This window comes from Babylonia areolata, chromosome 18, assembly GCF_041734735.1.
Source record: "Babylonia areolata isolate BAREFJ2019XMU chromosome 18, ASM4173473v1, whole genome shotgun sequence".
NCBI classification, from domain to species: Eukaryota; Metazoa; Mollusca; class Gastropoda; order Neogastropoda; family Buccinidae; genus Babylonia; species Babylonia areolata.
Window position 1 is genome coordinate 72,626,174 of NC_134893.1, and position 27,140 is coordinate 72,653,313.

At 42.3% G+C, this 27,140-nt stretch overlaps 2 protein-coding genes across 2 annotated transcripts in view; one reads left to right on the top strand and one right to left on the bottom strand.

Moving 5' to 3' along the window:
• Nucleotides 1-2,531, top strand: part of LOC143293067 (low affinity immunoglobulin epsilon Fc receptor-like) — a 7,740-nt gene extending 5,209 nt beyond the window's left edge. The window contains exons 3-4 of the mRNA XM_076603949.1: nt 946-1,190; nt 1,532-2,531. Coding sequence (XP_076460064.1) covers nt 946-1,190; nt 1,532-1,824 — 538 coding nt within the window. The 3' untranslated portion in view covers nt 1,825-2,531. The remainder of the gene's footprint in view (nt 1-945; nt 1,191-1,531) is intronic.
• The window catches only part of LOC143293066 (protein CNPPD1-like), a 43,361-nt gene continuing 17,237 nt past the window's right edge, over nt 1,017-27,140 (bottom strand). Inside the window, exon 10 of the transcript XR_013056722.1 lies at nt 1,017-1,078. The gene's annotated coding sequence lies outside the window, so the exon portion shown is untranslated. The remainder of the gene's footprint in view (nt 1,079-27,140) is intronic.

Genomic DNA, 27,140 nt, shown 5'->3' on the forward strand with positions numbered 1-27,140 from the left:
GATGGTTAACTGCCGCCTCTTCCACCCACTTCAGAGATGATGATGGTTAACTGCCACCTCTTCCACCCACTTCAGAGATGATGGTTAACTGCCGCCTCTTCCACCCACTTCAGAGATGATGGTTAACTGCCGCCTCTTCCACCCACTTCAGAGATGATGGTTAACTGCCGCCTCTTCCACCCACTTCAGAGATGATGGTTAACTGCCGCCTCTTCCACCCACTTCAGAGATGATGATGGTTAACTGCCGCCTCTTCCACCCACTTCAGAGATGATGATGGTTAACTGCCGCCTCTTCCACCCACTTCAGAGATGATGGTTAACTGCCACCTCTTCCACCCACTTCAGAGATGATGATGGTTAACTGCCGCCTCTTCCATCCACTTCAGAGATGATGATAGTTAACTGCCGCCTCTTCCACCCACTTCAGAGATGATGGTTAACTGCCGCCTCTTCCATCCACTTCAGAGATGATGATGGTTAACTGAATGAATCTTTATTTTCCAACGGTGAAGATATTAGCACTTTGGCCGACTTACACATCTGCCGTTGTTCTAAGAGACACACAAACATGGACGCATATAAATGCAGTTATACTTAATACTTAATACATGTATAATGTACGAGTATAACACAGCGCGAGGCAGGTGGCGCGAGCTGACCAGGCAGTCATCCATGGTGCCCCAACGACCCACCCACGGGTCAAGGGATAGATGAGATGAGAGATAACACAGCGTCAAACTGAGAGACACAACATCGCTCACATCTGTACGGAACGGAAGCGAGTAATACACACACGCACACACACACACTAACACACACATGCGTACATGACTAAGAGAGTAAAAAAAAAAACAACAACAACAACAACAATGCACATTTCGCTTCTTGATTCACCACTCTCAACACTGACTTCCCGTCCCCCAACACCGTCCCCTTCGTACAGGTCAGGCACGTCCATCTGGATCGCCTCCAACGACCTTGGGGAGGAAGGCGCCCTGGGCAGCGTGTTCCGGAGTGCCCTCAGCTACGCGGACTGGAGAGCTGGGCAGCCCAACGACGACACTCAGGATGGCGGCCTGCACACCCAGAACTGCGTCATGGACGTCGTTGGGGACACAAGGCATCAACAAGAGGACAAGGGCTGCTCTGGAAATGTGTTCCCCTTCGTCTGCGAAATGTGGCCTCGGGGTATGAATGGGTTAAACTTTTAGGCCGTGTGTACATACCTTTTCTCGAGTGTGTGTGTGTGTGTGTGTGTGTGTGTGTGTGTGTGTGTGTGTGTGTGTGGTATTATGTATATATATGTGCGTACATGACTAAGAAATTTACAATGTAATCCAAGCCACGCGCGGGCATGCACGCGCACGTTCAAGCACACACACACACACACACACACACTGAAAACCATATTTGAGGACACGTCTCGTCATAATTAATAACACATTGTGTACCAGTTTGGAAGACACTGAACGACGACCCTGTTTTGTGAGGACATCAGCAACACAGCAGTAATCCATTTCCATTGACAGATGCCCGCAGTGCAGCGTTCGTCAAGATCCCAATGGACACCCCTTTCTTCAAGAACTACGGTCTGGGCAGCGAAGCAGAAGACAGCATCTTCCCAGTGAGGAGCAGCAAAGCGTGTGCCTTCCTTTGCCTGGGGAAGCACTTCTTCTGCGAGGTCTTTGTCTACAGCAGCAGTCTCCGACGGTGCCAGTTGTTGCGTGTGTACGAAAGTGGTCACGCCAAAGCGGTTGGACAGGTCAAACAGTTGTTTGACGAGGGGTACCAGGCTTTTGCTCTGAAGGCTTTTCAAGTCTGAAGGCAGGTGGATGAGTTGTTTGATGAGAGCCACCAGGCCTTTGCTCCGAAGGCTTTTGGAGTCTGAAGGCTTTTGGAGTCTGAAGGCTTTTGGAGTCTGAAGGCTTTTGGAGTCTGAAGGCTTTTGGAGTCTGAAGGCTTTTGGAGTCTGAAGGCAGGTGGAGAAGACGCGGATTTTCGCACCAAGTTTGTGCATGCACTGGTTTTCTTTTCTTTTTTCTTTTTTTTAATGCTTGATCTATTTAGCTAGCTATCTGTCTCTCTGCCTATCTGTCTGGATGGGTTGGTGTGTGTGTGTGTGTGTGTGTGTGTGTGTGTGTGTGTGTGTGTGTGTGTGTGTGTGTGTGTGAATGTGTTCGTTTTATTACTTTTTAGAATGATGATGATGATTATTATTATCATTAGTAGCAGTAGCAGTAGTAGTAGTAGTAGTAGTAGTAGTAGTAGTAGTAGTAGTAGAAGTGCACTGATATATTTTAATTTAACTTGCTGCGCTGGAAATAGTCTTCTTCATGAACCTTTCTGTACTTGCTTTAGAAATAACCTTGACCATAAACAAAAAAACAAAAACAAATTCATCGTAGGGTTAGCTGTGATATTCTGAGAGACGCTTTTTTTTTTTAATTCATATTAAATACTTCACGTATAATTATGTTAGGGATAGACGTGAAACTAACCTTAAAGATGTTTCTTTTATTGTTTGTTTTAAAGCTGATATCGTTGCAAGCTTTGAATTGAATTGAAATACAAACATTTCTTTTATTCATCTGAAATAAATGGGAAATCAGATTGAACAGTACCATTTTCCGGTTTCTTCTCTCTCCCTCTTTCTCTACATCTCGCCTTCTTTCTCTATGTCTGAGAGTGCTCTGTGTTGGGTTTTTCCTTTAGTATAACTGTACTGACATACGAGACTGAAAGTGAAAACCTTTCCCTGTATTGACTCTACGAACACATACACGAATACGTGTACGGCCGATATGCTAGTGCTGCTGCTGCTTCTTCTGCGCAGTCGTCCACGGACACTTTTTGTGCAAAACACACGCACGCACACACGCGCACGCGCACGCGCACGCACACACACACACACAGAGTCTCCTTAACTGGAATTAACACATTTCAAAGACCCATTGCGAAAGCTTTCTAAATAAGGTGGAAAGCGGTTGTTTCCCTTTGACCCTTGGGCTTCTGACTGACCGAGAGAGAGAGAGAGAGAGAGAGAGAGAGAGAGAACAGTGCCATCACAAAATCTGCTGGATATCTCATCATTTTTGCACCCCGCTTTTCTGGAACCAGACATCCCAACAACACAGAATTAACTTAGCAGCAGTGCTGGGTCTTATTCGGTGAGTGGCCATATTGACTGATTAGTATGGATACTTGTATAGTGCCTATCCCGAAACAGTGCCGTATAGTGCCTATCCCGAAACAGTGCCGCATAGTGCCTATCCCGAAACAGTGCCGTATAGTGCCTATCCCGAAACAGTGCCGTATAGTCCCGAAACAGTGCCGTAAAGTGCCTATCCCGAAACAGTGCTGCATAGTGCCTATCCCGAAACAGTGCCGTATAGTGCCTATCCCGAAACAGTGCTGCATAGTGCCTATCCCGAAACAGTGCCGTATAGTGCCTATCCCGAAACAGTGCCGTATAGTGCCTATCCCGAAACAGTGCTGTATAGTGCCTATCCCGAAACAGTGCCGTATAGTGCCTATCCCGAAACAGTGCCGTATGACCCAGTAACCCTTCAGTGTTATGGGAGAGAAGGAATAGAAAAAGAGCGTGCCTCTGTTTATAATAAAGTCGGACAATCCGGCATCTCATGCACTGCCAATGCCAGGCATTCCACAGTACGTACGTATGTACGCGTGTATGTATGAAGCCATTGTCATCTTCGAATCCAAGGACGAACATCATCATCATGTGTGTATGTATGCATGCATGGCGTATCTTGCTGCTGTGTGTGAGACTGGGTTTTGTTTTCTTGTCAACGTCTGGATTACCCACCGCACACATCTCTCTCTCTCACTATACACACAAACCCCACACAAAATATCATAATCAAAATATAAATAATTTATTCCTTCTTCGAATTATAATGGTATATTGTTGCATTGTACGGTTTTTAAAGTCGACTTTATTATCTAAACATATTTCCCCGTTGTATACTTCAAAAATCTTGTCTCGTGTATTTATATATATATATATATATCTTTTTCATTTTAGTCCCATTTACGACATGAATACACACACACACACACACACACACACACACACACACACACACACACACACACACACACACACACAGAATGATGGATATTGTCAAATGTGACTGGCGTGGGCGATTTCGTGTGAAAGTGTGCAAACACCACGGTACTCACACAATGTATGTGTGTGTGTGTGTGTGTGTGTGTGTGTGTGCAAGCACGCGCGCGCAAGATGCAATGTTCTCCGGCACCCGTGGATGCCCTTCATGTTTCCTGTTGTACATACACTGAGGGCAGTGAGAATAACAGGCAGCTTAGTGAAGCATCCTATCCGAAGCTGTGTCCTCTCAGTCAGCACGAGAACCCCGCGTCAGGTGGGACAGTGCTGGAGCTGGGAGGAGTCTTCACAACACACTGAGTAGCCCCACAACTGGCGCGGGAGCTGACTACATCCCCAGGACGGCAGACTAGGAGAGCAGAAGGGGGTGGAGGCCGTCCTTCCAGGAGAAGTACATGTCTGGCTGGTGGAGGCGTAGGTATCCCCGGTACACGGCGTCCCTGAAGGCTCTGTTGAGGCTGTCCGCGTCCCACCCCGTGTCCACCTGCAGCCAGTCCAGCACCTGGTCGTTGGCCCGCAGCAGCTGCTGGTAGGACAGCCGGCGGATCTCCTGAGGGTGGTCTCGAGCCAGCTGCCTTAGTTTCCCGTCCACTCGGCGCCGGACCTCGCTGTTCACCGCCCTGCGGTCTGCCGGGTAGCGGGCGGAGAAGTGTGGGGAGAGGCGAGCACTGGTGGACACACGGTGGGAGTGGCGGTGGGCATTCCTGGCCGCGTCGGGGCTGGAGTTCCGGGACCTGTCCTGACAGTGATGGCGGTGGCCAGTAGCGCAGCGTGTCTTGGCATCAATGGGGAAATAGGACTTGTGGATACGATTGGAGTGTCCGTGAAAATCGTCTGTCTGATCATTGTGCGGAAAAGCTGAATGGCGGTGCAAATGCGCATGCGCGTCGCGTTTGGTGTGGGACCAGGACAAATCAGCACCGTGGTGGTAGGTCGCATCATAGTTTAACACCGGCTGGACAGCAACATCACGGTGACTATTGGATCTTGTGTAGTTCTGCTGACGAAGCTCAAAGGAGTGATTTCTACATCTGTTGCAGTGGGATGGCCCACCATCTGTGTGTTGATCAAGTGCATGATACATCGCTTGTCCGTTGCCTTCACCCACAGACTGTAAACGAAAGTTACTGCTTTTTCTGCGAGCACAGTAGGTGGGCTTGGGACATGGCTCATCCTGGTAGCCATGTGCTACATTGATGTGGAAGTGGCCATTGACGTTGTCTGTACATGAGGAATGTCTGGAGCAACATGGCTCACGTCTGTAGACAGTGTCACCACCCACAGACCTCTCACTGAAATGAGTGGCGCACTGAAATTGTCCAGTATCCATACTGCCTCTTTGGGGAGTGTTGGCTTCCTTGTGATGGAGCTGAGCAGTGCAGAACTCACCAACAGCTACCCGTGGTTGTTTGTCTCGGTATCTGTGGTGTGCTTTGGATCGCCTTTGCTGAAGATCCCGTAGTTTCTGCTTTGACGAGGTCGATATGACGATTTTAGAAGCCCGCCTCTCTGTCATGCTCTGAAGTGATCCAGAAGAAAAACTGGAACTGATTTCTTGAATGGATTCTTGATAGTGCTCAACAAGACACATATCTGGCTGACTCCTGTTGAAACCGGCACAATCATGTCGACGGTTTTGTCCAGAGGTTTGCATTCGCTGGTGTGGTGTGCTTGTTGGTTTGTATCTATATGGCACTGAAGTTCTCTTTGATATGTGACAGCTACAATCATGCTGGTTGCTGCGATTGTCTGTACAAGGACTGATGATTGACACAGACAAACGTCTTGCCTGTGGGATAGCATGGCCATGATTAGTGACATTTGTACAAGTGGGAAATTTTGATGCGTCACAACAGCTAGCATAGCTGGTCATCTGAGACTGGATTATCTTTGGATTTCCTTGGTTGAACACAAAAGGCTGGTCATTCTTCAATGTTCGTTTGGAACTGCAGCACACTTGACAGGGCATAGGGGACGCTGTTTGGATTTCAGTTCGAACAGAAACGTCACTATATGATCTTGGGGGCTGATGGAACATTTTATCACTCGGTATCCTACAAACTTCCTTTCCACGTGCAACGGCACATATTTTCGAAGTCTCACGATGTACATGACAGCTCCCAGGAAGTCTGACTCTCTTGACTGCCCTGGCTGTGGAATGTACATTATGTGATGGTCGAATTGGGCCAACGGCACCATAAAAACGATCTCCTTGATCAGTGTCTGAGGTGTCATGAGCAGCATGTACTGTGGTTAAACTGATTTGCTTCTGTGGCAGAAGAACAGAACAAAACCTCTTCCACTGTGCCGTGATGCCTTGATCAGTGGCCGTCATGCATACAGCAGCTACCATGCGGGACAAGTCTTCCAGAGTTACGAAATATCTGATCTGAGACTGAGATTCACAATGCTGAAGAGAACCACGTGTTTTTCTCATTTCCAGTTGATACTTTGAAGCCTTTCTCATGGCTTTTGATGCCACTTGTCTTGCGAGTTGTTGGAGATTGTTGAAATAGTCTTCGTGAATGAGGAGCAGTCTGGAGTTGTAGACGTCCGTCGTTCTCTTTGAGAGAGGGGATTTCTTACTCTGGTTTCTGTTGTTTTCTTTTGGATGTATACTTTGCTGTGCACATGACCTCTTTCTGTTATCAGACTGACACCAAAAAATGTCATTTCTGTTGTTCTGTGAAGTCTCCAGTTTTCTTTGAATCACTAGTTTCTTACTTGCAACTGGAATTTGTTTATTTTCTGTTGCTGAATCTGTAAATGAAGTGCAAGATAAGGAACTGTCTGACTTAGAATATCGAGGCAAACGTTTCACGTGCAATCTGCGAGTGGGACATTCAATGGTTAGAGATGGAGTGCTCAAACAAAGCCGTGGACGACAATTATTACCACGGTTTAACATAAACACTGGAGTTGAGCATTTCGGACGTTTGTTTCTTTTTGATGGCGCATTTGGTCTGGAGTACCCTCTCGTTTCTACCAGTAAGCAACTTGAACAGAGCTCGTCAACAACAGGTCGTTGCATAACCCTAGAAGGAAAAGAATCTGCTTCAGACCTGGCAAAAGAACTTCGACAATACCTCGGTTCCTGCATGACTTGCTGATCACTACTGGTGTTTTCAGAAGTCGTTATCTGTACTGAAATCACTGACAGATTAGGTTGTGCACATGTATCTTCACTGTTCAAGAGGGAGACATCGTCAACATGCTTCTGTTCAGTTGATGACGAAGTGGACGCTGTGACAGACTTGGAAAGAAGGCGTTTGTAGGATGCTATTTTCATAGCTACTTGTAGCTGCTTTTGCCTCGTTCTGTTTTTTTCTTCCACAATCTCTCGTCTAGTGGTGAGCATTGCATGTTGCAGCACTGCTTGGGTTTTTCTCACAAGCCTCAACAGCAACTCCTGGGTTCTCAGTGCCCTCCTGGTTTTCTGTAATCTATTTGATACTGCTTTGGAGAGAGACAACCTCTTGATACTAGTATTTCTCTTCAGTGAAAAGCTACGTGTTGTCCTCAAGTGATGGTCACACTGCAAACTGGGAGAAGACGGAACAGCTGAAACCACTGAGCAACTAGACCTTTGGGCTAATCGGAAGTTAGGAATTTCTCTCTTTCGGTAAGTTTTATGCCCACCTTTCTGTGGATTTCGCTTGAGGTTTTTCAGTGCCTCAGCCATCAGGTCCATTGCACAGTCACTTGATAGGTTTTCTCTTGTAAATGTTCGAAAAACGTGTTTGCACTTGTGTTGTTCAGTGGATGGCGAGCATGGTGACACGACATTCATGGGTATTCTCAAAATAGCAGTTGACGATCTGACGTGGATGTTTTCCTTTGTAGGTGGAGCTGGTTCCTTGTTCTTCATCGTTGCATTGACTTGATAAACGCGTGGGGCAGACTTATTGGATGTCCTTGGTGGTGATTTAGTTTCAATGGTGAACTGAGTAACGCCTTCATCTGCTGAAGGAGTAACACGTCTCTGCTGGTTTTTTCCTGAGTTTGTCATCTGATTGACTGAGTTGTCATTCGATGATGAAGAATCTGAGGAATATGATGATGATTCTATCATTTTTAAAGTGACACGACCGGAATGCTGGTTTGTTTTGGACGAGCGATACACACAAGGAGGAAAGGTGTGCTGCAAAGCATTCTTAAATAGTTTCTTATGGCGTTTCATTTCTGTCATTATGACTTTGGTGGATTGGTTTGGTGACTGAATTTCTTCACGTTTGACCTGTTTTATCACTGGCTCATCTGAACTATCCTCACTTGAAGGAGACATTTCTATTTTAAATGAAGGCAAAGTAGTTTTGCCTGTAGATGGTTCAGCTGTTATTCGGAAGCTAGTCGTTTTTTTATTTGAATTTTTGTCTTCAGTTTTGCTCTTGACATCATTTATTTCATGGTCTTTGGATCGCCTGTCAGACTTATTTTTTCTATTGTTGTTGATTTCTTTGCCAGTCGATTCGTCGATTGATCGATGTGAATCTCTGTGCCCATGTTTGACAGGGCGATAGGAAACAGCATTGGGTTTTCCAGACTTTTTTCCATAAGAGTCCCACTTCTTTGATGAAGCCCTATTGTTGTTTCGCGATGAAACGTTTAAAGACTTTGAACAATGTGCATGGTGTCTCTGCAGACGTTTCAAGTGTGCTTCAGAATATCTGACATGAGGATTCATTTTGTCTGAAGAGAGTTCAGATACAAACCAAATCTTGGGAGGAAGGTGTGTGATGCTGGAGCTGGAAAAAGCTGCCCTGCACGATTCCCGGGGTGCATAATGAAGACTTTGATTTGATGTACTGTCCACAGAACCCTTCATTTCATCACCTGAAGATGATAGCAAAGAAACGCAAGACTCAAACTTATCACATCTGACCTGGCAGCCAGAAGCTCTCGTTGGGGGTAAGGTTGTGGGGTGGGTTTTGGAGTGACAAACCCTACACATTGTACGTTTTCCTGATTTTCTTTCTTTGAGTGAAGAAAATTCTCTTTCATCTGATGAATGTGATGATGGCTGAGTGGTTTCATCTGCATCAGGTACTGTTATTTTGGAATGAACTGAAAGGTTCTTTGTGCAGTTTCTATGGTTTCTTGTTATATCATTTCTTGTCAAGTGTCGTGTTGTTGTTGGAATTGCAGAGTTCGAGCGTCCACTCTTGTGAATATACATTTTTTCGTCATTCACAGTCACTACAGAGTTTGTCATAAACTTTTCTTCTATTTCGACAACGTTTGAGCACTCGCTGCTTGTACTCGTAGAGTGATTTCGATGTGAAAAGTGTTTCGCACTTACGTTTTCCTTGAAACGTTTTCCTTTTCCTCTCGAATCAATACCTTCAGCCATTTTTACCAATCCAAAAATGGTGTGCATCTCTCCATTTTCATCTGGAGTTGAGGTAATACTGTAAAACCTCCTAGATTTATGTACTTTCCCAGGAACTGTATGTGGGTCATGATCATGAAAGATACACATTTTCCTTCTGACCCCTCTGACTTGTTGTATCTGTTGATGACTATCAGATTCCTGAGAACTAACCTTCACCGGGCTGGTACGAATGCACACATGATCATCAGAAGATGAATCAAATGTTTTAGAATTCATATTAAGGGAAATGTCATTATTTGTTAAAGGGCGACCATAACCGAGTCCAGCCATATTTTCTGGTGTATGTTCTTGCTGATCTGTTTTTATGGACATTCTTTCATACACATTTGGGAATCGTTCACAAGGTGTTTTATATTGAACACCATCCAAACCATGATCTCCATCTCTGGGACTGTAAAAATGTTCTTGATCAATTCGAGGGCTGCGACGCACTCTTGTCACAATTTCGACATCTGAGCTTCGTTTTAGTATTTCAATTTTGGCTATTGGGGAATGATGAATTTTACATGTGTAACTTTTACAGCTGCAAGGAGGCTGTTCTGATTTGTCTTCATTTTTCTGATTTGATTTTTTACTCTTATGTGTTGCTTTTTCATCAGTTTGCCGTTTCATTCCTTTGTTGCCTATTTCACTGGGGTTTTCGCCACAATCCATGGTTGGGTGTTGCGCAGAATTAGTTATATCATTCTTTTTCTTCTTCTTTGTATTTCTACGTTTGTTTCTATTCATGTTTTTTCCCTTCTGGCCTGATTTTTTCTGTTGATCGTTGCCTTGAGCTTTAGATGTCCCCTGTATACTATCATATTGGTTATCTTCACCTTTCAATTCAACTGTCTCCATTTCTGCTTCACCTTCTTTGCATATATTTTTCATTACCTTTGTGCTCTTGGGAGGTTTCCTTGGATCAAATTTTGTTAAGTCAGTGGCCAGTTTTTGTTTCATTTGTTCTTGATCATGTTCTGTGTGGGCTGTGGTTAGGTTTTGGACGTGTATTTCATGATGGTTTTCTGCAGGATATGATTCCTGAGTTCCCTGTGTGTTGTTTGTAGTTGTGCCTAATTTACCATGTTCATCTTTATTGGGGATGCTACTTGTTTCTTCTGTCATCTTCCTTTCAGTCTCTGTGTTTTCTTTTAAAATGGTTTCGTCATGGTATACGGGCCGCGTTGATTCCTGCTTTTGGACTTCTGTATCCAGGAATTCAGTAGGACTATAATAACCATAAGAAATAAAACCATCTTCTGAAGACGACAACTGTGCACTTTTTCTTGCAGATTCTTGGCTGCTAACCTTTTCTAGGTTAGTCACGGAATCTTGCTCATGGCATTTATGAGAAAAAGGCACTGTTTGATTGATGAGAGTTTTTCTGCAGCCGCAATGATTTCCTGTAGAGTTGTTTTTTAAGTCTGTCTTTCTTTCTTTGCATGCAGATGGATGAGAGTTGGACAATAGATCGTTGACCATGATGTCAATTTCTGATTTACTTGTGACATAGGTGTCATTGGATGAGGAGGAACTCGCTGATACCCGAGATGAAAATGAAGCATAACGATGATGTTTTGGCGATAGGTAGATGCCTTTTTGAGTTAAGCTGCCCAGTGGCTGACTTGTGATTGATCTTCTTTGGACGGATGTTACCCTAGAAGATAGAGTTTTGGTGGGTGTCGTATCTGTTATTTGATCTTGCGTTTTATCATGACAATTTCTTTCACTTTCACTTTCTTTGTCCATTTTATTTTCGTTTACATTTGAAGATGCTCTTTCTGATCTGTATACAAATGAAGGAAAGCTTTCAACGACGTCTTCAAAAATTGTATCGTATTGTTCAGTGCAACTTTGCATCTGTTGATACGTATCGTCGTCATTGGCATTTTTTGTTAGATTGGCCTCAGCAGCTCTAATCCTGCGTTTGCGAACATAAAAGCCATTGTTGCTAACAACAGGATCACGAGATTTCATTTCAGTAGTGGTGTTCTTGGAACTGTTGGGTGGCACATGTTTTTGATTTCTCTGAACAAGTGTATTTCGATGAAGCTTTCTTTTAACTTGTTCCATTTCTGTACTTGTTTTGCGTGTGCTTCTTGTCTTACTCACAAGTTCTGGAGTGTCAGAAAAATCTCTCACAGACTCTGTCTTGATCTGGTTTTGTTGCCTCCCTTCATGATACCTATTTCTGCCACGTAACGTCTCTGTAGAATTACGTATACTGTAATTTCCTGGTACGTGTAACACGAATGCAGGATCATTGTATGTTCTAATATTATTAGCAACAGTTGGTGAGCAAAATTTGGAACGGTTCACCTCTTCTGCCACAGAGTGGTTCTGCTTCTCTGCAGTGGGATGACAGACTTGCTTCTGTTCATTGTATGTTTTGACTGCTTCGCGCAGATAGCTCTTTCCTTGCATATAACCCCCTCCTGAGTGTTTGAATAAAAGATCTTTTTTGTCCTTTTCGAGATTTTGTGTGGGGTGAGATTGTTGATCGGACGTTGAAGCATTTCTCGAAAAAATGTTCAAATTTGAAATAGGCTCCTTTAATAGTCTGGCCAACTTTTCTATATATTTGGGTAAATTCAACAATGGAGGTTTCGAAGTAGCAATCATTGACTTACTCAGTTCGATTTCGTTTGAAGTGCCTCTTGTGGAACATTTACAATAATGTGTGACAGGTCTTTTCGCTCTGTTAGTTGAGTGCTGATGCTGGACATTTTGTGAGCACTTGCAGAATCCTCCGTCATTTCCATATTTATTTGAAAGCGTACAGCACTCACATTTCCTCCAATGACATGGACACTGCTTGATGCTGTTGGGGGACCTTTTGTTCATGGCATACTCAAAGACTTCCTGTGAACAAACACAATCTGGTGACCTCTCGTAAATACTTACAGAACCCACATTCACCGAAATTGCTGCATTTCTCATGCTGTCAGCTTGTTCCGGGCTATAAAACCTTTGAAATTGCGGTTTCTCTCCAAAATACTGTCTACAATTTCTTCCAGCATTTCGTGTCCCTTGTTGATTATTCTCATTGTGTGCATAACTTGGAGCTGTTTTGTGACCACCCAGAGCAGCAGTGGTATAGCTGTCACTTGAAGCTGAGGACTTCTCACTGCTCTGAGATGACTCAATTGGTGTTGACTGTTTGTGTTCGGTGTTGAAATCACCAATGATAAAACATTCTGATATGCTTGAAATGTATTCATCCTGATTACTACCAAGGGTTTGGCTAAATCCATCGCAACAACTATTTTCAATCACTTCAAAACTTCCTGAGGCCGTAGCCTCTGGTTCCTTTTGCGATACACAAAAACGCGATTGGAATTTATTGGATTTAGCTCGCGTTACCTCAGTCATTGTTTTCCCTTGTTCCATGCCTTGTCCAGAGGCATAACTAATCGAATCAAATGCACGTTTAGCAAGTGTGGCTCTTGATCTGTCTGGATGTTCGTTCCATTTGCATTTAATGTTGTCCCGTGTTTTCAAAGTAGGACTTGTCACCTTTAAATTAACTTTTTTGAGATAAACCGGTTCTCTGGAGGATGTTTGTGAACTGTTTACAAACGGGATTAATCGTGTTCTGTTTACACAAGGGATTAAGCGCTTCGATTTTTTATAGTGTGGAATATGGGAGCCGGGAAGAGTCTCTGGTTCTGTTTCATTGAATCTGCTGGGATTTCCAACAGCCGACTTTGAATGATCATGAGTTGGCCGGCAGAGTTTCTCTGACACCAGCTTTGTTTCTGTCCCTGGTGGCATTTCTTCACATCTATTATCATGGCAACTCATTTGATTTTCCAAAGTTGTTTCAATAATCGACTTCTGTGCTTCGTCACTGGTTCCATTATCTGGTTTGGGATCATGACCACTCATTTGATTTTCCAAAGGTGATTCAATAACCAACTTCTGTGCTTCGTCACTAGTTCCATTATTATCTGGTTTTGGTTTTCTAGTTTTGCATGTAATAATGTTTGAGTCACTCAAACGTACTGGTAAACCGCTTCCAGCAGACTTTGCCATCGTCATATTTCTTGTTTTTCTAACATATTGTTTGGTTAACTTTTTTGTTGCAACGTTGCTGTCTTTGTGAGCAACGCATGGCATGTGTGTTTTTGAATTAAACATGGGTAATCTCGAGTGTTGCTTACTTATTTGTGTGTCGCTCTTTCTTTTATGGAAATTTTCTGTTGAACAGCTAATCAACTCACTAATGTCTGCACTCTTGCTCCGAAAACCATCTTTAACTGAGCGTTTAGAAGCAACAGTGAGTGGTTTAATGCTTTTTTCGCTGCTATCACTAGCATCACTGAAGAGTTCACTGTCTGAATTATCGTATAGATCTTCCACAGGATACTCCTTTTTTTCCCCTTGCGTAATAAGAGTCTCTGATAATTTGGAATGGCAAGTTCTGGTCTTGTCTTTTTCAAATTTCTCTGACGTAATGCTGCCTTCTTTTGTTGTGTTCACAGCCTGACAAGAATATTTTCGACAGGAAATCTCAGCTGAGTCTCTGTGTGTATCCTTAAAATTGCAGGTGTCTTTTTTGTGTGGATGTAAACCTTGACCGATTTCACTTTGATATTTTGAAAGCATACATTTTACTGGTGTAGCTTTTCGGGTGTCAATAACAGACATTCCTTTTGCTGTTTTAGTTTTGGTTACCTCGTTTATTTGTCTGGTGAAAAAACCAATCTTTTCAGACACACATAACTTTTCTCTACTGCTACAAAGTGAAAGTGGCATGGGTGATTCAGAGGCTTTGTGCAGATTTTGTGAGGTGCAGGCTGCAATGCTGTGTGGTGATTGTGCATCAGAGGCTTTGTGCAGATTTTGTGAGGTGCAGGCTGCAATGCTGTGTGGTGATTGTGCATCAGAGGCTTTGTGCAGATTTTGTGAGGTGCAGGCTGCAATGCTGTGTGGTGATTGTGCATTTGTTTCTAGATTACCTTCTTCTTGATTGGGTGCACAGGTAAATTTAATGAACACCTGTTGATTATCAGGTTCTTGGTCATCGTCAGAACTTTGTGGAGGGGAGTTGGCAGCATTCTGATTTGTAGACACGTGATGATAGCATCTGGGATGTTCCTTATTTTCCTGGGGATGATAAAAATATGACAGTGGGATGCTCGGTAGTTTCATTCCTTGTGAACCTTCAACTTCGGAATCACTTTGAATGCTTTGAAAGGAATCAGATAATCTGACATTGTTCGGGGATCCATCTGTAAGGTCTGACATATTTGTTTCCTCATGAGAAGTTCTGTCACTTGTTATTGACCTTACACCAGTACAATCATGAAATCTCCTTCGGTGATACATTGGTGAATGTTGTGACAAGACGTGGTTTTTGTTGTTATTCGCGGCAGTGTCGGTCACACTAAAGAGATGCTGTTCAGTAATGGGGTCAACCGTTTCAGAGACCACGCACATGGAAACGAACACTGCGTGAGCTTCATCCAGTGGAGAAACAACATCTTGGTTTCGAAGTCTGCTGTTGTTTCTTTTTTTGTTAGTTTCCTGGTTTTGAAACACTTGTCTTGCCTTCATATTTTGTGACAAACATTCTTTCGGGTTTTCCATCATATCAGGGCAGTGCGGGACATTGCTATCGCCATTGTTTTTACAGTCTGTGTATACTTTGAATGCAGTCTTTTCTTCTGATGACGAAAAAACATTATCACGCATAAAGGTTATATCACTGTACGAATTTACATCATGTCTATTGTTTGGAGACAAAAACTTGTTTTCTTCAAGAGGATATTCAATCCAAAAACACTTATTACCGATTTTGTGCAAAGAATAGCTTTTCGCACATTTGGATTTTGTGTTTATGTGTTCTTTTCCATCCATAAGTCCTGCAGGCAGCTGAACATTCACTGCGTTCAAAGTGTTTGGAATTGATTGGTAAGCTTGGGGTGTACTTGCAGCACAAATCCCATTCCCACAGGCTTCCTGTGTGCTTGTGATTATTGAAGACACCGGAAACTGACCATTTGCTGTTCCTCTGTGTACTCTGGTTCCATGCTCATCATATAAAATATTGTTTTCGTTTGAAGATGATACCATGGATGGTAGTGTGTATTGTTGCATGTGTACTTTTGCTGAAGGACCTAAGGTATAAAGGACAGGCTTAGTGAGAAGTACTGTTGAATCATGTTTTCTGCATGCATTTGTAGAATCATCAGAACATGAGTGAAACTCCTGAGAAGCTGCTCTAAGCAGCGTCAATGGTGTGTCCCGTGCCTGCTTATGTAAAGCAACCTTACTGCGTCTTTGGATCATCTCTGCCACGTCCGTTGTGACTGAAACAGGCGTTTGTTTTGTAACACTGCTCTCGGATGGTGCATAAGTTTTGGATTTCTGAAAATCGTTGTCAGAATGGGTCTTTTTCCCAAAGGCAGAACTGATGTTTGAAAAATGTGTAAAGTCAGGATGTTCTGAAATTGTATACACAGAAATTCCTGAAGGTGATGAATCAGGGTGTGTTGTTACAAAGCTCTGGACGTGATTTCGGAAACTGTTTGGTTTTGACAAATTATCCCTGACAGGTCCTATTTGACTGATACAATTCTTAGGTGTGGAATTTCTCTCAGCATATTCATTGGTGATAGATTTTGCACTCTCAATGCCCTCGTACACACTTGTCTCAGACTGATTCAACATAGCATCATTGTCCTTGGTGACTCCAGCAACACATGCGACACGCTGGTGCTTATCATCCGCGTTGTCATGACAACTTATGCCGTATTCACAAACACTGGCAGATGAAGTGCTTTTGCCGAAAACAGACGCAAACATTTGATCATAGCCACATTGCTTGAGATGACATGTAGATGTCTGTAAATACCGACACATTATTTCTATTTTTCCAATGTTGTCATTCTTTATAATGCTCTCATCGCTTGTTTTCCCTTTCCTGGTATGACTAAGTATCTTTTCAGTGGTGATTGGTTTTCGTTTGGGAGAACTCGTTTCGGAAGACTGAATGTCAACTTTGTCAAATACAGATTTTTGTGACAGCTCAGACACAACATAGGTATCATTCTGTGAAAATGCTTCAGAGCTGACGTTCTCATTTTCGCTATTTGGGGTAGTACCTATTTCTGAGACTGACATCGTGTCACACTCCTCATCGTTCACCTTTCCCATAAATTCATCCTCATTTTCAATTTCTGTTTTCATTTGTGACAGCAAACCATGCAAGATATCGATTTCTGAGCGTTTCTTCCAAGAATCTAATGATGCTGATCGGGTGGATCCTGTACCTATTTGGAATTTCAGTCTTCGAACAATTTGAAGAGCTTGGGCTAGAAGTATTCTGAGGTCCTTGCCGATTTGAGGTGCTATATTTTCTACGTCCATTTCAGGATTTGGGGATGTAACACCACAATTATTTAACTTTGCATTGTTACTGAATGTCACACAATAGTTTAAATCAGTCTGAGAATTGTCTGTGCCCTTGGAATGATTCGCTTTGGACTCCAAATTTTTCACATGGTTTTTCTCACATGACAAGTCTTCTTCGCGTTTATACATGTCTGCTGTTTTTTCCAAACAGTGTGATATGCTGTTTAGCAACTGAATCAGAGCAAAGAGCTGGTCATCATTGTTACTGTTGCTATCATCACTCTTGTTCTCATGATACAGGGTAACTTCATCTCTTCTGTCATTTTCTCGAGGCTTAGTAATCGTTCGTTTTATGTACTTTTGTAATAGTTTACTTTGTCCAGACAAAGACACGTTTTCCCTGGAATATGTTCTTGAGTGACAATTGAAATCATCCATTTCATTCCAAAAAGGAGAAAACTCTTCGAAAATTGGACTCAGTGTCGCTTCTATTTTTTCTGCCAAATGAGTGGCACTTTCTTCATTTTCTAACACTGCTCCTGGCACTGGTACATCATCAAATGTTACTTCTACAACATTGCAAGTTTCTTCTGAAGATGAATATTGTGAGTCCTCAAGATTGTGAAAAGTTTCCAGCGAAACGTGGTACGGAATTGAAGTTTGATCCTCATCAGACTCAATGAAAAGATCTTCAGTATCGATTGCGTCTTCCTCGGAATATGCGGGTTCTGATGGATATGGGGTTGATGGACCTTTAATTGTTACAGTAGAATGACTTTCATCACAAGAAAATGATAGTACTTTGCTGGGGGATTTAGTTTCCAAAGGGTTTGTCTTGACAGGTGAATTGTACAGTGCTTCACACATTATATGTGCAACTTCTTCATCTGACTCACTGTACTGAATTCCTTTAGAACCCATGTTATAACAGTCCTCTCTGTTACCTGAGAAAGCTGATCTAGCCTCTGGTAAAACACACAGAGGATTTGTGACAACACCACTTCCTGGAAACATCATAACCTCGGACTGTTTGGGAACAATGTTCATTGTTGTTTGGTTTCTTTTTTTGACATGCTTGTTTGCAGTACTGTGGCTTTGCTCAGCACTGAATGGTTTGGTAACAAAGTTCGATGTTGATTGGTTTCTTTTTTTGACATGCTTGTTTGCAGTACTGTGGCTTTGCTCAGCACTGAATGGTTTGGTAACAAAGTTCGATGTTGATTGGTTTATATAAGGTTCGTGCTCGTTTGTAGCATCATGGATTTGCATAGATTCGGACTGTTTGGGGACATAGTTAATTGTTGCCAGGTTTACATCAGGTTTGTGTCTGACGTGTATCTTTGCAGCAAAGTGGTTTTGTAAATCTTCATTAGCTCCATGTGAGTTGAATGGCGTTCTCAACGAGTAGATGCAATCCCTCTGTTGATCAGATACAGGTCCGCGAGTGTCTGCAAGGTATTGATCTCCATCAGATGGTGAAATTGTTATTGATGCCTCATTGATTGAACCTGAAATATGAAAGCTTAATTCTACATCTGAAGACACGGAAAACTGATATGGGGGAAGGACAGACTGGTAAGGGGGCATATCTAATCTGACACTCTCATCCTGAGACAGTGTGGGATAGCCCTGCACTTTCCTTCCCACTGTTGTAGTGACTGGAAGTGGGACATCTGATACGTGCAGACCTTTTTGTGAAACCGTCACAACAGAAAGCGTTAAGGGTTCATCTGCTAACAATATAGATTCTTTGTCTTTGGTCTCTTGTATATCAAGTCCTTGTTTTAGCTCTTCGTCCACCTGATCCCCTGTAAAAGCCTGAATGGTTAGTGTTTCATCAAAGTCGCCAGGACCCACACATTTTGATTCTGCAGTTATGTTGAAAGTTTCTCCACCCGCAACTATCTTGACAGTTTCTCCAAATTTCTGGTCCTCTGCAGGAGAATTTTTCTCAAATGAATGAATGGTTAGTTCCAAGTTTTCAGAATCTCTTGGTTCTGTGCTTGCAGTTCTATCGCAAGTTTCTGGGTTTAGGATGAAGCGACATGCATGGGGAAATGTATCTGACAGCTGTTCACTGTTGTATTTGACAGCTTTTGTTTTTTCGGGCACACAGCTCTGTGCTGCATAATCTCCATTTGGTTCTATGTTTACTTCTACCGCCTTGTCGTGTTTTACGCGCTTTGTCCTTTTGGGCACATGATATTTTTTTGATCTTTTCTTTGGTTTTACCGTCTGCTTGAATTCGTGCCATGTTGTAGAATCCAACAGTTTGTTCGAAGATGAAATTAAGTTCAGTTCACTTTCAGTACCTTCACCACTTTCAGGAGAAGATCTCAGCGGGTCTAAAAAAACAGATTCAGATGATGTTATCGCGAAAAGATCAGGTGTCGCTACTGTCTGATGCTCAAATACGTCTTGAAAAAAATGGCCAATGGCATTATAACGTTGAAATAGTGTGTGTGCCAAGGATTTGGCAGACGTCTCAGGTGTTGTCAGATTAGGTTGATGCATCTGTGCACGTTTATGGTCACCAAATCTAACCAGGTTTCTTTTCTTTGATCTTAATTTTCTGAAAGCTCTTCGCTTTCCATTACCTTTCAACTGTTCCTTTTTTGGTCTTCTGATGTCTTTTATACCAAAACCTTTCTCCTGTAGGCATGCTGTACATGGGCCGTTAGCTTTTCTCTCAAGTTTGGGTAATGGTAAAAAATTGTCAACGACATATAACCCCTCTCTACTTGTTGCACTGCGAAATGAATCAGACTGACAAGATGACAAAGAGTCTTGAAAAGCAGAAATTGTATCCAAGCTGATGCATGACTTGTAGTCCGACATAGGAGAGTATGCATTGTTTCGCATATATCGTGAATTGGCAGCGTTAATATTGACACGACCTCTACTCGTTTGTGCCTGTTTAATATGTGACTTGGAAAATGTGGGCGGAGAAGGTGTACGTAAGTTGGTGGTGTTTTCATCTTTCTTAGGAGATTCACTGCTCGTTTGTGCCTGTTTTACTGGTGACTTGGGATATGTGGGCTGAGCAGGTGGACGTAAGATAGTGGTGTTTTCATCTTTCTTAAGAGATTCACTGCTCGTTTGTGCCTGTTTTACTGGTGACTTGGGATATGTGGGCTGAGCAGGTGGACGTAAGATAGTGATGTTTTCGTCTTTCTTAGAAGATTCACGAAAAAAACCACTTTGAGCTCTTTTACCTTCTGATTTACCATGGCATCTAACATCTGTGGCGTCTGTGGGCGCATTCACCAGGAAGGACGTGCTGTTTTCTTTATCAGAGACATTTCTCTTATCATTTACTGATGTTGCAGTACTGGCTGAGCATGTGGAACCTGCTTTCGACAAGCAAGTGGTAAGGTCCACTGAACTTGAACTCGGTTTTTCATGTACCTTTGAAACATTTTTTAGTTGATCTGGAAATGGCAACAATGATAACCATTGCTCCACATTACTTTTCACATTCAAACGTTTCTGCCATATCTTTTCAGTGAACGGATTTTTCGTCTGTTTTGGTTGTATCTCTTGTGAAGCAACGCAATAAGTTCTGTTTGCCTGCCAAGTCAATGTTTCAGAAATCTCTTTTAAGTCATTTATAACATCAGACACGTGACTCTCGTGTGAAATGATTTTTTTGGTCACGATGTCTTTCTTCACATCTTTTTGTAAATTTGTCTGGCAGTTGCTTTCTACCTTATGTATGTCGTTAAATATGTTTGAATCATGCCACATATTTCTCTCAGTACTCTGACTGTTGTGCATTTGCTCTCTGGCACAGCATGCAGGTTCTGAAAGTGAAAGTTTCTTCTGCATTGCTGGGTCAGAATCCCTTTTTCTTTTAGAACCACATGTTTGTGCTTCAGTCTTACTTTGATCTGTAACTGATGTCCCGTTTTCTTTGCTTGTGTCAAGCATTGTTGTTGAGGCATCAGATGAAACACTATGAAATATATCACTTAATGATTCCGTTTGAAACGCTGGTGTTGCGCTGTTCGTCACGCTGATTACAGAAGAGTAGTCACTGGCAGGGAGGCAAGAAGTGAAGGATTCTCCTGGGGTATTTGTCATACAAGCACTGTGAATAATGTCAGTGTCTGTTGATGAAATTTTCTGGGCACTGATAGAGAACTTGCTTTCAGCAGAAACATAAGATGATTGCCTAGATAGTGCCTCGTTAGAATGACCAGTTTTATCTGATATCACCGAGTCTGAAACTGGTTTGTGTTTAGAGTATTTCTCATGATCAAAATGCTTATGAAGGGTAGCTTTGGATCCTCGCCGCTTTGTTGTGTTTACTTCATACGATTTATGAACTGCATATTGTGAATTGCCTGTTTTTGAAATGCCCTCGTTTCCTGCATTGTGTGGAAACGAAGTCCAAGCTGAAATATCAGGGGAACTGAACTCTTTCTTTATCAGGCGTTTAGATTGTCTCTGACTTGAAGATTGTGTTCTGTTTGTTAACTCGCCTTCGTTTGCTACAGAATCTTTATCATCACCCATTCCTTCATGCAGTGTACAAGCAACAAATGAATCCGTCCCAGAACTCGTGTGTGATTTGTTCGTATTATGTGCTGAGAAAAGTGTCTCCACACCTGATGACCATGGGATGTCACATTCACTCTTGTCTGTTCCTTCATCCTCTAAACTCACATCAACACCAGTGACTTGCAGCTGCTCAGATTCTATACACTGGATAATCTGGACAGTGTCATCAGTGTATCCTTTGGTGTCTTCTCCACTCAGAGCATTGTTTGATACAATCAAAGCGAGAGAAGACTGGTTAATGGATGGTATGGTATCTGGGGATGAGCAAACATGCCTTTCTGCGTTCTCACAACTGCTGCCGAAGGAAGGAATCCATTTTTCTAGCTGAGGCGGTAAAAGTAAAAGGGATGCTGAAATTTTTAATGATGGGAATGAATCAGAAGCTCGTTTATTACTTCTTGGTGAACCAACGTCCACAACAGACAATTTCGTGGGCGTCTCGTGAGTAATCTTACTCATAACAGAATTACCTCCGACGTGACGCTTGAAAATCCCTGAATCCACACACCAATCAGAACCAATTGTGTTTGACTTTTGTATTACTGCGGCAAGTGATTTAGAAAATACCAGATTACTAGAACAGTTTTTCTCTGAAACATCTGATGAATGGATATGGGTGCATCTCCTGGAATTTGTTTTATTTGCACAAGCGTAACGTCTCCCCACGTACGAAATAGCACATAACTGTTGGTTATTTCTTTTGCATTCATTTCTTGGAGTTCTCATTTCACATAACTGTTGGTTATTTCTTTTGCATTCACTTCTTGGAGTTCTCATTTCACCATTTAAGACAGGATGGACTGTCTCCTGCTGTACAACATTCAGACCTCTTGGTGATAAATTCTTTCCTCTGTTGTTTTCAGCTGCATTTCTGGTGTTGTGCTTAGCATGTATGTTTTGATATTTCATTATACTCTTGGGTGTTTTGTCCTTTGAACGTTTGCTACATTTCGTGTAATCATTTCTGTGCTTTAGTTCCATATGTACTCTCATTTCCCTATCGATATAATGTCTGTTAAATTTAACAAGTGTATTTCTCTTGTGTGGAATCTCTCGTAGATGACAGCGCTGATGATAATCTGATTCAAAAAGACCCACATATTTCACTGGGTGAATATCTTTCGATAGACAAACAGCTTTCTCTCTGTACTTCTTACACAGACGCGAAAAGAGCGATGTTGTTTCTTCTCTGCCAGCGTATGTATTGGAATGACCATTGCTTTTCAAAGTGTTGCACGAAGAGGCTGACTTTGCAACACGTGTGTTATTATCAAGCCTATGTGTTATTTTCGTTTTAAGCTCAGCAATCACTGACATTTGCAGCGGCGTCAAGCTAGATTTTTGTCTAATCTTTGATTCTGGAGTCTTTGCGACATCACAAGCAGTGTCAGTGTGTGGTTTGTCACTGTCAGGTACTGTTTCTTGACTGCGATCAACATAATTATTTATTTCATTCTTTAGACATGAGTTCGGTGTACGTTCGCCTTTACATGTCCTGTTCTGGTCTCCGTTGAAAAATGAATGAATGCTGACCACTCTGTCACGAGAGCGCTGAATCACACCATCGAGAAATGGAAACGGTTTAAAATGCTCTATCGTGCTTCTCTCTCTTAAACGTGAGACACTGGCACCAGAATTATTACTGGTGGTTGTTTTTTCTTCAAACATCATTGTTTTAGTTGAAGGTTTAAGTGGAAGTGGCCGTGTCTGAAAAAAATTCTCTAGCTTTCGAGCCATTTCTTGCACGGATACTGGCCTGTACACATCCCCGTCTCCTTGGTTTACCTGGGATTCATTGTTTAATTTGACATCCTGACCTTCTTTCATTAAAACTGTATCACTTTCTTTCACTGCATTAGACTGCTGTTTCCCTGATTTAGCTTTTTTACAGGCGATTACGTCGTCAGTCTTTTCTAACCCACATGGATATTCGGGGTAGTCACAAGTGACCTCTGTATTTTTTCTTGTAGATTCTTCATGCAGAATTTGTTGTTTACCACTGGTATGTTCACTCTTGTGTGGAAAACGTGCAGACGTGAAATAATCAGGTCTCGTTTCAAATACTTTTTGCAGCCTGTCGACATGTCCTTGCCTCCACTGAGCACTGTCAAGTGTAAAATGGCAACCGGATGCAAGATCTTCCTGGCCAGGTTTTCTACGTTCAGGTGTATCATCGAAGTTCTGTCCACAGGATGACAGATAATCGAAAGTGTAGCCATTCGTTGGTTGGGCTTGACACTCCTCACTCTGAACTCCACCAAAATATTTCTGATGAATGATTTTTGGTTTGGCCATGACAGGTGGCGGTCGTTTTTCAGAATTCATCATCTGGGCAGATTCTTCACCTTGCTCTTTAACCGTTTCATCAACTTCTTCACGTTTTCTGTCATGAGTCTTCGTGTCAACATCGTTGATTGATTCACCCAAACAACTTTCAATGTTTTTACAGAAAACTGGATCACTTGCAATTTCATCCACTTGACCAGGTCGTATTGTTTCCGTTTGGGATGGATAATCATGGTTTATTTTCCATTCGATGCCAGCTGCTTTTGTTTGCATAGCCAGCTGATGAAAAGATACTTTATCCAGTTTGGATTCGAAGTGGTTTGGCAGCATATGACCGCATTCAGTATGTATTGACAAGAAGCGCTGTGACTTGAACAACCAGCCATTCAAAGGTGGTTTTACTTGATGACACCGATCACAGTAAATACGAGGTCGTTTTGTTCTCATTGTGTCAATTTCAGACAAATGCAGGCTATGTGATTCGACTGACTGACCTTTTCTTCTGAACAGAGTGCCTGGTCTTGGCATATCTCTCTCAGAACTGAATGCACACCGCCATCACGAGCAGAGGCATGTGAGTCAGTCAGCGGTCCCTGGACACATGTCGTTTCCAATCTGGATTTAGACTGCAGACTGTGCGTGCCGCTCTTTGTCCAGTCCAAATTTCTTGATTCGTTAGGATCTGTTCTGGCACTGTCGATTGCATCACCTTCACCTAAGTAACAGCAACGCAGTTCTGGTACTGGATTTGAACTTCTATTATTTTAGTTTCAGCTCTGAAGCAAGACTGTCAGCAATCACAAGCATACAATGCAGTCGTTCATAACACGTCACATTTCTGCTTTCCCCTTCAAAGTTCGTAACTGAATTAGCTAATACAGACTTAGCCCCGCAGTTCTTGGTTTTGTTTAATATCACTGGCTCTGGTTTTCACGTGTAAACTCTCCACAGCTTTCTGCTCCACGATCTACAAAGGAAGTAATTCTCAAAGACTCCCCCGTTATACATCTATATTTCGTTCACACCTGCAAATCTTGAAACTCTCTGGTATTGTGGTTTTGTGAGCTGGCAATCTGTCCATATATGTCTCTCTACTGATCTTCGTAATTTCATCAGCATCACAACTGACAGTAAACTCATGGGACTAATGACACCCTCGTAAGTTTCTTGGTCTACCAACTTGCCAATCACAGCTTCTGAACCAGCTCTCTGTCAGGCAGTGGTCAACTGACAGATTCTGTCATCAGCTGCCTGAGTAAGTCTAAGCGTGTAAGCGTGTTGTGGTTGTCCACTTACATACAACCAATCTCCCAGGACAGGAAGAACCATCAATGGAACCAGCCGAGACATCAAGCACTGCTTCCAGCCATCTCCCAACTTTACGTTTGCCTGGAAAAAAAAACAACCCACAACAGATTGTCAGTTAACTGTCAAATTAATGTTCACACTTCCAAATCACACAACTGTCACACACACACACACACACACATACAGATATATATATCTATATATCTATATACATGTATATCTATCTATATATCTATATATATATATGCATATAAATATAAATAAAAGATAAACCTTCAAAATACAGCACATTATCTTAACCATTTAGCTCCTTGACTCTGAAGACGTCAGCACCTCCGCTTAATTTATCATCCCCGGATTACTAAAAATTGTAAAAACAAAGCAAAACAAAAAAACCAAAAAAGCAACAAAAAACCTTCAAACAAAAAATACACAGAAAGGCCATATATGCAAGTAACACTGCAGAATGCACAGCCAGTGCCCAACTCTTTGTTGATCACCAGAGCAGTGCCCAACTCTTTGTTAATCACCAGAGCAAAACAGCACAGACAGTATTCATCATCGACTGCGGAAAAGAGAGAGAAAAAAAGTTGGAAATCTTGCTCGACAAAAAAAGAAAAGAAAGGAGAATGGACTGGGAAGGCCGAAAAAGGAGACAACAGTGAAAGAAGAAAATAGGCAGAAATAAAGAGAGCAATAGAAAAAAGAGGAACGATAATTTCCAAGCGAGAATGCTATTCATACTGAAAGACCTTGGGCATCCCACGGGGTCAGTCGTGATGTAGAACTGACAATTTATTGACTGGTGTTACTGAAGTGGAAGTTCTGGCAGCGTATAATCAAGAATAATCACCATTGTTTACAACTGTAAACAGTAGCATATCCAATATGTTGGCTGTGTGCAAGTGGTATAGGCCTATCTTATCATCTGGTTTTAAACATTCAGTCTGATGTTAAGCATGTATATAAATATTTTGTTTAAACACCAACAAACATACACACAGCAGAAAAGCTAAGTCCAACCAGAATTCTCGTCTAACCTAGAAAATGAAGTAGAATAACCTGTTAGCAGATGTGAAAGAAGAGGAACAATTATCACTTTCATGTTTTCACCTAACCTTAACTGGATTTAATCTACAAAAGACTCTTCTACTTATTTTTCTCCACCAAAAAAAATAGGTCTTATTGTCATGATTATCTGGCCATTGGTTTATCAGTCTTGCTCATTGCCCAGCCCATCACAGAGAGCCATGATAACATGCCGGACTCAACGTGTCATGTGTATTTTCAAGATGCTGAAATTCGAACAACACAACCTTTATAATTATCTTTAAACACACAAACAAAACAATGTAACAGATGAAAAATCTTACCGTCGCAGCTGGGAGGCTGTCTGGAGCGTCGACGACACGCCTTGAACTGTGACGTGTCCAAATATTACGTCATTTCGTGTGATGTCATTCTGTGTGTCTTCTTCGTTCATGAGGGGTTAATTCTAAGTGAGTGGAAAGTACGAACGAACGAAAATTATTTTTCCAAGGTATTCAGATAAGCACAATAAAAAGACTACTCTTTTCCCCAGCCCTGGCGAAGAAAATCGTGAAAGAAAAATTAACGGAAAATGGAGATAAGGAGGAAGCGATTCACACACACACAGAGAATAATAGAATGTTTTATTGTCTGCAGTCCCTCACCACATTGATTTGATGTCTGTCCACCACCTTCCAATACTGTTTTCATCTTTGGTCCCACCCACCTCACAGTGTATCTTTTTTATGTCTGTGGTCCCTTCCCCGTTGTACTGATATCTGTGGTCCCTTCCCCGTTGTACTGATGTCTGTGGTCACTCCCCCATTGTACTGATGTCTGTGGTCCCTCCCCCATTGTATTGATGTCTGTGGTCACTCCCCCATTGTATTGTACTAATGTCTGTGGTCCCTCCCCGATTGTATTGTACTGATGTCTGTGGTCCCTCCCCCATTGTATTGATGTCTGTGGTCCCTCCCCCATTGTATTGATGTCTGTGGTCACTCCCCCATTGTATTGTACTGATGACTGTGGTCCCTCCCCCATTGTATTGTACTGATGTCTGTGGTCCCTC